The sequence below is a fragment of the Monodelphis domestica genome, chromosome 6 (assembly GCF_027887165.1).
Source record: "Monodelphis domestica isolate mMonDom1 chromosome 6, mMonDom1.pri, whole genome shotgun sequence".
Classification (NCBI taxonomy): Eukaryota; Metazoa; Chordata; class Mammalia; order Didelphimorphia; family Didelphidae; genus Monodelphis; species Monodelphis domestica.
Window position 1 is genome coordinate 40,479,707 of NC_077232.1, and position 14,434 is coordinate 40,494,140.

Below are 14,434 nucleotides of genomic sequence, written 5' to 3' on the forward strand. Positions count from 1 at the left end.
TTTCAAGTCACAGTTCAGGTGCTACCTTTTATAGGAAGCCTTTCTTAATCCTTTACCCAGGAAGCAGAGACACTGAAGAGAGACCAAATGGACCATATATGGATCATTGAAGGATCTGGGAGATATTTCACCTGGAGTAGATGAGATTCAGGATGAAGAATATTTGGAGGAAAGGAACTGGGGATGTTTTAGCTAGAAAAAACTCAGGATGGTGGGCACTGATTGAGAAGACTGTCATGGAGAAGAGGGATTTATTCTGCTTGGCTCCTGGGGGTAGCACTACTAAGAGCAGTAGCCAGGAGTTCTAGATTTTGGCAGATATAAATAAAGATGGCACTTTCTGGCTGAGGTCTTCTTATAAAGGCTAGATAGCCACTTGTTGGGGAAGTTCTTGTTCAGGTACAGGTTGTACTGAGGTCCCTCCTGTATCTGAAATTCCATGATTCTGTGATTCTCTTCTGCCCATTCAAAAGCAATTAAACCAATGAAAACAGAAAGCTCCTGCTGAGCCTGAGCAGGAATTGCCTAATACATAGTCTATACTGCTGCTTTTTGGCTTTCCCAGCAGGCATTTTAGGAACACGAGGTAGGAGGTACCAGTGCATGTCCTACTGCTCCTGCAAATGAAGAAAAACAGGCTAAAAGGAGATTGGACTGATGCTGCGTTTGAGATACTCTTCCTCTAAGGTCCTATGATGTATTGGGTTATTTCCATCCCAGAATCCTCTGGGGGAAAGAGAAACCTACATGGAATCTTGAGAAGAAAAAACAATGGAGGAGTATTTTCCTGTATCTGTAGATACAGCTGCTGTCTTGAAGCCCTTTAGATACCTAGACCAGGCTTGTTCATTCCAGGGACCTCATTAGATCTTCACAACAGAGCTGTAAGAGTAAGGTGTCAAGAAACACCATCAACACATTGGGAACCCTTCTGAAGTTGGGATGAGTTTTACAGATTAGGAACCCAAACTGTCCAGAGGAGAAAGGTGACTTGTCCCATGCCACAAAGCTAGTCACGGGTACAGAGATACTAGAACCCAAGGCTTCTGACTCAGGCCAAAGCTCTTTCCATTTCATTAGATCAGGGCCCTTAACTTGGGCTCCATAGAAGGGCTTTGTGATCTTAGGGGAAATTTTTCTCATTGAAGTGGAAAATTTAGTATTTCCTTCAATTCTAAATTCTAAAAAAAGGAGTTCATAGGCTTCACCAGACTGCTATAGAGGTCCACATCACACAAATATAGGGTGAAGAAGGTCAGGAAGCCTTGTGTATCCACCCAATATTAAAATATTTAGGTCATTTTGTTTTCCTTTAGTTTGGAAGATACCAATCACTAAATGAAGAATAGTCTGGAGTGAGGGAGATGACTTAAATTCAAGATAAGGACAAACCTTGGTAGATTGGGATAAAGCACTGGATTTGACATCAGCCTCAGCAGATATTAGCTGTGGAACTCTAGGCAAAAAGATTTAACTCTTTTAAATCTTAGTTCCTTCTTTTGTAAAATAGGTGTAGTAATGACACTGCCTTTGCAGGGTGTGTGAGTATCAGATTTGCTCATAATATAAGAAAAATAAATTGGCTTCAACGTGTTTTTGTACCTCAACGTAGAGGGCAAGAGTGAGATACTAAAATGGTGGTCTTAGAATATTTAAGAGGTTGTCACACATATTCGAGATGATTGCAAAATTCTTTGCAAACCTTAAAGAGTTCTATATATGTCAGCTATTATAATTATGATTTCCTGAATCAGGTTTAGAGGAAGGGACATTATACTAGAGTGCTAAGATTCTAACGTCAAGCTTGCTTGGTTGGTTGATGTCCAGTGACAAGACAAAAGTCAGGATGACGGTGATGGCCTGGGATGTGGTAAATATCCTTGACTTCTCTGAAGCAGTGGATGACTTTTGTTCTTGCTTGGTAACCCCTCATGGTAGTGTATGTTTATAAGAAAAATCTGAGTCTGAGGTTGCCCTTTCTATCATGGAGATGGAACACAGCAAGGCTAACTGATCCAGCTATGCTCATAGATGTAGAATTTAAATCTGGAAAGGACTTCCAAGATTGTCCAAATCCCAATTTACAACCCCTTATGTAAGCCCCTTGAGGGTAGGGATTATTTATTTTACTGTTGTCTTTATCTTCTTGTGCTTAACACAGTACCTCACTCTGGTGATGATAGAATCTTAGATGGTTGGCTGGGTGGGTTGGTTGGTTGGATTGGTTGTTTGGTTGGCTGATTGGGGGTTGGTTGATTGGTTGGCCATTATTCTTCATATTTGAAGAGAACCAAAATGATATCATTATGTTGGAGTCAAAGCATAGTGTGTTCGACTGTGGCTGTTCAGACCAATACAAGCTCAGAAGGCTCTCCTACAGCTGAGTCATAATCATTGGGCTAGAAGGACCCCTAGAAGTCACCTAGTTTGAAGCTATCTCCAGCCTCCTCATTTCACAGATAGGAAACTAAAGTCTAGAGATCTTAAAAAGGAAGTGATTACAAAGAGAGTTTGATCTACTCAAGTTCTTGGAGATTAGTAAATTACAGAATAGGTGTTCAAATCTGGGTCTTTTGACTCCAAATTAGAGCTCTTCTTTTCAAGTATACTATTTCCTCTTTTAACTTGAGATGTTCCCCCTGCTTTTTGTTGCTTATCTATTGTTTTTACATTGTCTACATTTCCCACAGACCCTTCTCCCTTTCCAAAGAGCCATCTCCTCTTCTGTTGTTTAGTCTATTAGTTGTGTTGGATTCTTCATGATCCCACTGGGGGTTTTCTTGGTAAAGATACAGGAGTAGTTTGCCTCTTTCTTTATCCAGCTCATTTTATAGATGAGGAAACTGTGGCAAATAAGGTGAAGTGACTTGCCCAGAAAGACAGAGCTAGTAAGTGTCTGAGGCCAGTTTTGGACTCAGGTCTTCCTGATTCTGGACCGAGCACTCTATCCACTTCTCTGCCTAGCTAGTCCATCTCCATAAAACATATGGGGGAAATAGTTCAACAAAAGTAACATGTCAGACCTAATATGTAAGGGTCCAAACCCAAAGTCTCCCATTTCTTCTAATGGAAGGAGATGCATTCTCAGATCTCTTTGCAAGGTTTGGTTATTTCATTTCACCTGTAACTTGTGAAGGTCAGATTTACCTCTTGAGTAACTCATTTTAACAAGGTTGAAGGGTTAGAACATCTACTTGGGGAATTCTGCTTTTGAGATGGATTGTTAGAATCAGAGCTTAGAGGAGGCAGGGATCCTAGAGGCCATCTAGTCCAACCCCTTCAATTTACCAATAAGAAAGCTGAGGCTTAGAGGGATAAAGGTACTCAGCCAAGGTCCCATGGGTGGGAAGTGGCTGAGCCAAGATTTGGCTGCCAAATATTGCATACAATGTGTTCTATATGGAAAAGGTTTTTAATGATGAGAAGAATCAGCTGGAGGATCCCTCTGGATAATCAGTGAGATGTGGTTCATATGTTTGCTGATCAATTAATTGATTGATCATGCCTATTAATCTTCTCCAGGTCAGTGGGTGCCAATTTAGCTCAACCACGGTGTGATTTAATGGAAAGAGCACTGGATTTGAAGTTAGAAGACTTGGTTTGGCATCTTTGTTGCTACTTTACCTTTGAGACCCCAAGAAAGTCACTCTTCTCCCTAAGTTTGTTTCTTCATCTGCAAAATAAAGGTGTTGGACTAAATGATCTTTAAGGTCCTTTCCAGTTCTCTGCTGCACACCCTGTATTCTCCCCAACTCCCAATCCAGTAGTATGTCCATGTTGTTATTCAGTCATTTTTCAGTTGGATCTGACTCTTCGAGACTATGTATGTTCCTTGACAAAGATACTGGTTTATCATTTCCTTCTCCAGCTCATTTTAAGGAATGAGGAATGACAAATGAGGAAACTGAGGCAAATGGGGTTAAGTGACTTGCCTGAGTCAAACAAAGAGTAAGCTGAGTCTTCCTGCCTCCAGATCAAGTGCTCTGTCCACTGCATAGCCCAACTGCCCAGTATGCCCATAACAGACCATTAATAAATACTTGTGGATTGATGAATTGAAGGCAAAGACTTGCTTAGTTTTTGTCTCTATATTCCTAGTCTCTACTCTGTGTACAGACAGACACCTAGTAACTAGCTCAGCAAATGTTTGTTGAATTGAAGATGTCAAATCAAAAGATCCCCAAACTGGAGGCAGTGGATTGAGAGCCAGACCTAGAGATGGGAGGTCCTAGGTTCAAATCTGGCCTCAGACACTTCCCAGCTGTGTGACCCTGGGCAAGTCACTTAACCTGCCTTGGAACCAATACACACTATTGACTTCAAGATGGAAGGTAAGGGGTTAAAAAAAAAAAGATCCCCAAACTAGAAACTGAATAGTGTCTCTTTTGAGAGACTCAAGTCTGAGCTTGGGTTGGAAGTTTGGAAGGAATGCCAAGAATGTTGACAGCCAAGAATTCACCAGGCTCCACTTTGTCCTGGATTGAGGGTTTCCTAGGTAAAGGGAGGAGAATCCACTTGGAGGTTTTACAGTATTTGCTTTGCAAAAGGCATCTAGTAAAACATACAATACTGATTATACAAGTAAGTCTGGCAGTCAGTGGAGAGGGTTAGAGTAAACCCTCTTAGAGGAGATCTCTCTCCCTGGTACTGTCTCCACAGATGGGATCTAGGGAGAAGTCTTTATTATTTTTACTTTTTACCCCTTACCTTCTGTCTTACAGCCCATGCTAAGCACCAGTTCTAAGGCAGAGGAACAGTAAGGGCGAGGCAGCCCAAGGTCATACAGCTAGGAAGTGTCTGAGGCTAGATTTGAACCCAGGTCCTCCCAACTCCAGGCTTGGCTCTCTATCCATTGTGCCACTTCGTTGGCCCAGAGAGAAGTTTTTTAAGAAATCTCTCTAGGTGGGTAACTTTAAAACAAGTATTATCTGATTATAAATAGGTCTTAAAGAAGACATATTGACCATTTGCAGAGACTGCTGTGGTTGGGCTGATAGTGGAGATATTTACAGAAGAGGAAGCCCCAGTTATTTGTGGTGACTCATTCTTTCAACATGAGTGGATTTAACACTTGTGCCAGCGGCTTTGATGGTTTAGCTACATTTCATTAGGTAGCATTTGAAATAGTTTATAGGCTAATAGCTAGCATTTATATAGTGCTTTAAGCTATACAAATATTATATCATTTTATCCTCATAACAACCTTTGGAAGTAAGAAACTATTATCATCCCCATTTTCTGGATGAGGAAACTAAGGCAAAGGCTAAGTGACTTTTCCAGGGTCTGAAGTCAAAATGAATTCCAGTCTTCCTGATTCTAGGTTCCGTGTTCTATCCCTTGTAACACCTGGATGCCTATCTTAAATTAGTTGGGAGGATAAGGAAAGGCTTAGAAATCAATTAATCGAATCCCCACATTTTACAGAGAAACACAAAATTCAGAGAGATTTGTCCAAGATCACCCATGTTTTCTGAATTGGGATTTGAGCCCATTTTCAGATTGTATCCTTATTTACATCACTCCAAATCTGCCTCCGGGTAGCTGTTAATCATTGGACCTTCAGATACATTTCACAGTCAAGTGAAACTAATAAATCATAAATGCTCATTGTTCATTGAACATGCCTCTTCATTTTCCAGGGACCAGTGGGTATTAACTTGGCTCTATTCTAGTCGATGAGTATACAAAGCCCCAAATAAAATGGTCCTCAATCCTAACCCCAAATTCACCCTTCAAATACTTGTCCATCCTGAATCTTCTCTTTTCCAGGGTAAATATTCTGTATCCCACTAATCTTCACATGTTGATACATCACTTTCATCAACTTCACCATCCCTGTAGAAATCCTCTAGATAGTCCTGTACACGAATCCCAGAGCGAGAGGAGAATCACGAAGGATTCAATCCTCCCAAGGCTCCGATAAAGACTCTGGGCTTGAAATATAAGCCAAATATAAGACTTTTAAACAACTCATGTACCAAAAGTTATCCCTGAGCAGAGGTCCTTCTATGAAATGTGGTTGGGACCGCTCTATGTAATAGCATCCCAGAAATAAGAGATGAGGACTAGATCTATGGTTCCATTGATCAGAGAAATACCAGTTGAGAGGATAGGCTTCTCTTCCTTTTGTAGTCTCAGAGAGTAGTCCAGAGCACTGAAGGGCTAAGTAACTGATCCAGGGTAACACAGTTTGGGCCAGAGATGGAAGAAAGCCCTCTATCTCTACTCCTCTCCAGCCAAAAAGACAATGAATTAAATGCTTACAACACCCAACCTTTGATTAAACAACAACAAAATCTGAATCCCAAACCCTAAATACAGGCTTTACAAGCTTGGCAAACTGAAGGAATTGCTATATTGCCTTCTGATGCTGATTTCTAGCTTCTCAAGCTCCGAAGTCAGCACTGTTTTCCTGAAAAGACAAGATGACTACACTTAATAGCATTCCCTGTGCCTTCTAAAGAGCTGGATTTGGCCAGATCATGGGGAGATTGTGATCTAGCTTGATGAATTGGAATTCAAGCCAAGAGATGAAAGAGGATTAATTTGTGCCACCCATTACTTTCCTCTCTCCTCATATTTACAGTATATGCTAAGTATATTATCTGTATGTATTGGAGGGGAGAGAATAGCAAAACCAAACACAATATTTTAACATATCATCAGTTTTTTTTTAAAGGAAACGGAACATGTTTTTAACCTAAATGTCTGGTTCTATCAAAGTTGTCCTCTGATTGATACAGATATATATCTGTTCCGGTGAAATATTTTTTTATTGAAGTTTCTTCATCAAAAAATAGAAAGCTTTTTTCTTCGCCCTCCACCCTAAATTGAACTCAGAGAACTTGTTTCTCAGTCCTGAATGAAGAATGGGTAAGAGCTGAACAAAGAAAAGGCAAAATCTCAGTAATTTTCTCTAAAATGACCTACATTGCTAGAAATCCCTTTGTTTTACAAGCATTTGAGGTCATTGTGACAGATTTCTGCAGAACTAGATGTTTATCAGAAGGAATTCAGGCAAACCCAGCTAAGTAGTCAGCTCAGATCTGGGAGGATATGAGGAGATCAGGTGCCTCAATTAGTTAGGGCTGTCCAAATTAAAATTCTTTAAAAACAAGTTGTTTTTTTTTCCCCAAAAAAAGTCCTGAATTTTAAATCCCCTTTTATTGAAATATAAGTCTGTTTAGTATATTTACACAATAGTTTATGCACATATATATACAGAGAAGGCAGATTCTGTCAAATTAAAAAAATCTTTTTAATAAAAAATTAAAAAAGCAAAGTAAAGTGCATGAAACTGGGTTTTCTCCCCCCCCCCCCCTTTTTTTTCTTTTCTTGAGATTCTGGTCACTGTCAACATCTAGGGGGTTTCTGGGGGGTGAGAGGGGTAGGGGGTCAAGAGGGAGGAAAATCCATTATTTTTGATTGGTTTTATCCAGTCCTTTCGGTATTGTCGTTTTCAGGCCAAATGACAGTTTAACAAATGAGTGGAAGGAGCTGGATCTGTTCGGGAGGCTTCCCGAGGGCTGTTCTGAGTTACTGGCATCTCTGGTCTCCATATCCGTTTTGCCTTGCCATTAACAGCGGTTACATCCTTAGAACAAAGAATGCACACATGAACAGAGCTGCACCGTGTAATGGCATGTCTGCTACTCCAGAGACCAGTAGAAAGCGCCTGCTGCGTGGGATGTTAATGACAGAATTCGATTTGGGATGCAATCCACCCTCCATCCTCCCCTCCCCCAACCTCCTTGGTAAAAGGTGGGGAGTGGGACAAGAAAAAATAAAAACAAATACAAATCCCATCCACCCAAATGGAGTCCTTCTGGACTTTATCCTCTCAAGTTTCGGGGGAAGACAATTGTAACCCCCAGACTCGGGGGCTAATCCCGATCGGCAGCCGGGAAACAACATCCAGGCACAGCCAAAGGTCCTGAATGGAGACGGGAGAAGAGAAGGCTCTAGCCACCGTCCCCTCCTGGAGAACTTTTAAAGGAGACAGTGTGGGACTGAGTGGGGAGAGGGGAAGACAGAGAGATAGAGCTAGAGAGAGCCAGAGACACGGAGGCACACAGGGACGGAGGGAGGAAGTTTGGACGGGAGAGATCTTTGAAAGACTCCCGGCTTGGGTTATTCAGTGGGCGTTGGCTCAACAGCTCCGGGACGGACGAGGGGAGAGCTGACCTTCCATCCCCGACTCCAAAGTGCAGCTGTCCTGCACTTTTCCAGCCTCTCCTCCCCCAATCCACCCCGCCCCAGCTCCAGTCCCAAGTCACAGTCCGCCGTACTTGGCCTTGCAGTGCAAAATGTGCTTGGAAAGGAAATCGAGGCGGCGCTGTAGCAGCTGCGCGTGGGGCTCGGCCAGGGCGCCCAGCTCGGGAAAGCGGGGCTCGTGGCGCCGGTAGAGGCGTAGGAGCCGCGCGGCAGCGTCCTGGCCCCGGTGCAACTCCAGTACCAGCTGGGCGGTGCGCTGGCGGAAGACGCACACGGACTTGAGCAGTGGCTCGTTGTACTTGTCCCACATGCCGGCCACCCGGTAGCCGTGCACCAGGCCCGCCTCGTTGTCTATGAAGACCAGCCCTCCTCCGGGGCCGCGGTGCAGGTTGCTGGTGGCGCGCTGCATGACCCGCGGGTCCCACTGAAGGCTGAAGAGATTGCTGACCAGTCGGTCGAAGTTGGCCGTCAGGTAGTCGAAGAGGATCAGGTCGGTCCACTGCACCAGCTCCACCAGCTCGGGCTCGCTGCGGTTGGCCAGCTCGCCCCCACCGCCACGCAGGGGCCGCAGGCGCCCGTCCTCTGAGCGCCAGGGAGCAGGGGCTACTACGTCTGTGAGGTTGGGCAGCCAGCGAGTCAGACTCACCACGCTGCCCTCGGCCCAGTGCGCGCCGCGCAGCTCGTCCTGCACCTGCGCCCACTGCGCGCCTCGCGGCTCCACCCGCGCCAGCGCCAGCGGGGGCACGTGGCGCTGGAGGCCCAGCAGCCGGGCCAGGTAGTAGGACAGGGCCTCGCCCTGGATCTGCTCCGGGTTGATGCCATAGCGCACGCAGGCGCGGGTGCCGTCGGCGAAGCGGGCCAGCCGGTTGGAGCTGCGCCCACAGCCCCCGCGCTCCAGGGCCACCACCCGGGCCCCGCGCGCCGCCTCCAGCCAGGAAGCCGCCTGCCCCTCGGAGAAGCCGCGGGGCACCTGCTCCTCCAGGCCTCGGCTCCAGAAGATCCCGCCCTGCACGGCAGCTGGGCCGCCCCTCTGGGGCTCCTCCACGTGCCCCGGCTGCCTCAGCTCCTCCGACTCGGGTAAGAGCTGGGGCAGGCTCTCCCGGGCTGCTGGCACAGTGAGCAGTGCCCGGAAAGTTTTCGCGGGGCTGCCGCGGGCGTCCCCTGGCCGTAGACGGGGAAGGAGTAGAACCGGGGATGCCGCGCGATTCACACTGCTCCTCCCGGGGCGCAGCAGTCCCAGCCCGGGGAAGGGGTGCTGCTCCGCCCGCTGCGCGAGCCCGGTCCACAGCGCTAGAAGCAAACCCAGTGCCAAGACCCAGAGTCCGATGGTGGCGGCGGCGCTGCCGGGCCCCCGCATCCTCCAGCCCATAGGGGCTCCGGGGGCGGGCCGCTGCCGCTGCTTCAAGCCGAGCCCCGGGGCCGGGGCCCCGGCGGCGAAGCGTCCCCGGCAGGCGAGTGGCCGCCGGGCCCGTGGCGCCTGTGCCCCATGGTGGCTGTGGGGCTTCGGCGCTGCTCCTGCTGCTGCTGCCGCCGCCGCCGCCGCCGAGGCTAAGGCTGCTACTGTTGCTGCCGCCTCTCAGTGCCTGGCCCCACTCCGGATCAGACTCCGGCTCCCGCTCCGGCTCTGGCTCGGCCGAGCGCTGGGAACTCTCCTCCCAGCCGCTTAGCAGCCGCTTTTGTATTTCGCTGTGAGACCCTCCGGCAGGCGCGATTCACAGGCACCGGGACCACGTGGGAGCGCGGGGATATCCCCCCTCCTCCTCCTTCTCCACCTCCTTCTCCTCCTCCAGTTCCTCCCTCCCCTAGCAGCCCTCCTCCCTTCACCCCTTTTCCTTAAAGCGGCGATGTCTCTCTCCTTCCAGATGGGATCAGCGGGTCCCACGCCCAGCACCAGAACCCAGAAGGGAGGTGGTGGAACTAAGGCTCCAGGTGGGGAGGCCCCCGGCTCTCCAGGATAGCGAGGGGCTGGAGAGAGTAGCCAGCGGCTGAAGGGAGGGGGCTAGCTGACCCCCCCCCCCCCCTCAGGCTCTCCCTCTCGGGCGACAGACGGCTTTGTCCTCTGGTCTTGACACTGCCTGTGGAGGAAACATTGGTGCTTCTGATGCCCCCAGAAAGACGGGGTTAAGCTGCGCTTTTGGACCCCATCCTCCCGGCGGCTCCCATTTTTCTCCCCGGTTTCTGCTGGGTCTGATTCACTCTTCGTTCCTTATATAACTCCCTGGGAATTCTCCCAGAACCCCTGAGGATGAGGGGAGCGTCCAGTATCTGGAGCCTGCTCAATTGAAAACAACTTTGGTCGAGTGAGTGAGCAGGGGCGAGATCCCACCGATCTGGACAACGAGAAAGCTCCCCTTTCCGTGGGGCGCGCGCACATACACGCACACGCACACACACACACCCTAGTTTCTTGAAACCCAATTGGTAATTAGGCTCCATTCCGCCAGCACTTGGTACGCGTAATCTGGTGGTCACGACTCTTGCCCAGATCTCAGGAGATATAAAGACGAAACATACCCAGCCCTTGCCCTCAAGGAGTTTGCATTCCGCTGAGGAAATGCAGCGATCTGAGAGCTGGACTTGGGAGCAGAGAAGACTGTCTCAAATTCACCCGTAGACACCTACAGTGGCCAGTTATGGGACCGTGCTGAATCCCGGGTTCATCATATAAAAAACGAAAGTTAGAATAGCATCTTCTTATGCGGATCATTATGCATCTCAAATGTGACAGACAGTCCGTATGAAGGCTTTGCAGGCACTATATCCCCATGCAAATGAGAGCTGTTATTTATTGTCAATGAAAAAAAAAAGTCAATGGAAGGAGGCACCAACAAAATCCAAAGGACATAACTTGGAGTTGTGGAACCTATTGGAAGGAAGCTAGAGGATCGTCTAATCCACCGCTTCCCGTTTTACAGATGAGGAGACTGAGACCCAGGGAAGTGAATAGATAGCATCAGAGAGCTCAAGAAGGAAGATAACCACCAAAAGTTTAGTGGCTTGCCCAAAGCCAAACAAAGGAGTAGAATCGGGATTCAGCCTAGGTCTTCTGCCTGCAAATCTGCCCTACCCTTAGAGAATGATTAATGACAACATTGAATTTTTCCTATTATTATTTTAGATTCTCTTTTATTTTGAAAAATGATAAAACTAGAACTACAAGGTCCCTCTCCCATCTAGATGCTTTTGTCATTTCTTTGTGAATAAAGAACAAAACCCTTCTTTTTCTCTTCTCCCCTGCACCCCAGTGGTGTTCTAGAGAGCCCAATCAACCAAGCTAAAGATGGACAAAATATTAATTGGCCATCTTTCTCCTTCCTTGGGTGGGTTCTTTTCCATCCCACCAGATCCATGGGCAGTTTTTCAACATAATGAGATACATACACACATATTGTATATCTGTATAGTATTTATTTATTTTAATATATACTATTTATGTGTATATGTGTTTCCCATAGAGATGATTTGCTTCTTTTAAACCAAGCTGCAGAGAATTAATTTTCTCCTAGTAGTTATGCTTTTGGTTGTTGTTCAGTTGTGTCTGACTCCTTGTGCCATTTTCTTGGTAAAGATACTGGAGTGGTTTCTGGTTTCCTTCTCCAGCTCATTTTACAGATGAGGAAACTGAGGCAAACATAGTTGAGTGACTTGCCCAGGGCCAAAAAAACAAACAAACAAACAAAAAGAAAACCAGTGAGTGACTGTGTTAACATTTAAATTTGGGTCTTCCTGACTCCATCCCTGGCACTCTATCCATTGCAATACCTAGCCTCTTGGTCCTGACAACGGTCCTTCAAGGCTTAGACTTAATCTCTAGTGCTTCTGTGTATGCTAGTCTTCATGTGAACCTGATTTGCTCCATCAAGCCTTTGTTGGGACATTAAAAAAAAAAAAAATTGGACAGTCTCTGTCAGATTTCCAGATGAAGACAGTTTGTCCACTAATAAGTTGAGGCTTGACTCTTCTCCAAGAATTCCTTTTAGCATTTTAATTGAACTTTTTGTTAAGCTCAATTTTGATGAGTCTTTTAATTTAGGCAAACTGTAAGCAAGGTGTCCACCTTGTGGCCAATGGCAGGATTTCCTCCTGCTTGCAAATGTATACATTCCTAACAATTGTTCAAGGTAATGCAATTTAGAGCATGGAAGAGCTGGAAAACACCTAAGAGATCATTTAGTCCCACCTCTCTCACAATAAAGGAAACTGAGGTCCACAGACATGTCACACAACTTGTTAAAAGACATGGTTTTTGGTCTAGGCTGTACTACTGACTCCTAATGCATTTCAACAAATAGTGACAAAGTACTAAGGCAGGATAGCAAAATGAGAAATGGATTTGGCATCAGGCAGTCCTGGGTTCAAATTCTAAAATATCCACTTACCACCTATGTGATCCTGGACAAGCCACTTGACTGCTATTGATCTCGGATCCTTTAACTATAAATTAAGGAGTTAAATTAGAAAGACTTTTGAATTGTCTTCCAGCCCTAAAGCTGTCAACTAGCTAGCAAGGGGCTGAGTCAGAAAGGTCAGCCTGGATTCCAGGGAAGCTCTAAGTGAAAGATAGTCAATTCCTCTTCAGATCTACTGTGTGCCAGGCTGTGAGGAATAAACACAAGGGCAAAACCAAGCAGTCCCTGCTAGTAGGGATCTTACATTCTAAAAGAGGTGACAAGCCGCACTTAGGTATATATTTTGGATAACATGCATATACACATATATTCATATAAAGATATAGATACAGCATAAATATAAAGTGACTAAATACCAATATATACAAAGTAGTTAAATACAAGGTAGTTTTGGAGAAACAGGAAAGTCTGCAAACAGAGAAAATGGTGCTTGAGAGACATTTTAAAGGAAGACCCCCAAGCAAAGATTAAAAAAAAAAGGCTCGGGAGAGAGCCAGCATTAACATGTGGAAGGAACAGAGAAAAGACCAATCTGGCTGGATAGAAAGAGTGGGAGAAGGGCAAAATGTCCCCTTTGGAAATAAAGGTTGGAGCCAGATTATGCAGGGTTTAAGAATTTAAAGAGAAAAATTTCTATTTTATTCTAAAACCAATAGGAAGTGACTGCACTTGGTCATATAGGAATATATATATAATATAGTGGACTTAGTAACTGTAATTAACCACACTGAGAATGACCACTGAAGGTCAAACAGCACTGACATCTTCCCAAATCAATGATCTTTTTTTAGAAGGGCACAATTTCAAATCTTGTGTTGATTGAAAAAGGGAAAACAAATTTGCATAATGGATCCTGGAAGTTTTTAATGATATTTCTTAAAAGCCATCTACTGCCTATAGCCATAGGGTCACCATATGTCAGAGCGGGGGTGCTAATAGAAAACTTAAATACCATTTAAAGCCTGATTCCACTTCTCTGCCTTCTAGTTATCTACTGTTCCCATTTCAATGAAATTAGGCAGATTGATTTCATTGTTGCCCTCATTATACACTGCAGCAGTCAATAGAGAACTTTTTTTTTTTGGACTTTGGCATGTTGCCTTTTTTTCTTAATTATAATAGCTCACATATATGGATGGCTGGGGAAGAATGGGGGAGGGGCTGGACCTGGGATTTCTGTGGTGAAGGGAACTCCTTGGATATAAACTCCCACATTCCAGCCTTATTAGACATTAGTAAGATTTCCTCATTCAGTATCTACCAGATTTTCCTACTTTTTCCTCTTATACAATATTCCATTTCTGCATTTACCTCTGTGCCTTAGAATTTCTAATTTCATTCAGAGCACAGCTCAAGCAGACACCTCCTACATTAGTGCCTTTCTTACCTCCATTCCCTTCCCCAAACCCCTCATTACATTGACCTTTTATATTAGAGACAAGTAGGTAGTACAATGAATAGAGACCTGGACCTGAAGTCAGGAAAACCTGAGTTCAAATTCCAACTCGGTCATTTATTTAGCTGTATAATGCTGAGCAAGTCACTTAACCTCTATCTGCCTCAGTTCCCTTATGTGTGTAAGATGGAGATACCTCCCAGACTTGCTTTGAGAATACAAACTAGATAACATCTGTAAGATGCTCTGCAAACCTTAGAGTGCTTTATAAATGCTAACTCTATTTTTGTTGGTTCTTCTTTACAGTTTTGCCCAATTCTGTGATTCCATTTGGCAAAGATAACTGGAGTGGTTTGCCATTTCCTTCTCCAGCTCATTTTATAGATAAGAATACTTTATCCATCCATCCAACCAA

General features: G+C 45.4%; 1 protein-coding gene across 1 annotated transcript; it reads right to left on the reverse strand.

Moving 5' to 3' along the window:
* Positions 1-7,149: 7,149 nt before the first annotated feature.
* Positions 7,150-10,568, reverse strand: FJX1 (four-jointed box kinase 1). Its single transcript, XM_001362717.4, has one exon. It carries the CDS (start codon positions 9,581-9,583, stop codon positions 8,273-8,275), a length of 1,311 nt encoding a protein of 436 aa, XP_001362754.2. The 5' UTR covers positions 9,584-10,568; the 3' UTR covers positions 7,150-8,272.
* Between the last annotated feature and the right edge of the window lie 3,866 nt (positions 10,569-14,434).

What these genes read in the sequence shown, in the direction of transcription:
- FJX1 (XM_001362717.4), bottom strand. Translation starts at nt 9,583, where the DNA reads ATGGGCTGGAGGATGCGGGGGCCCGGCAGCGCCGCCGCCACCATCGGA.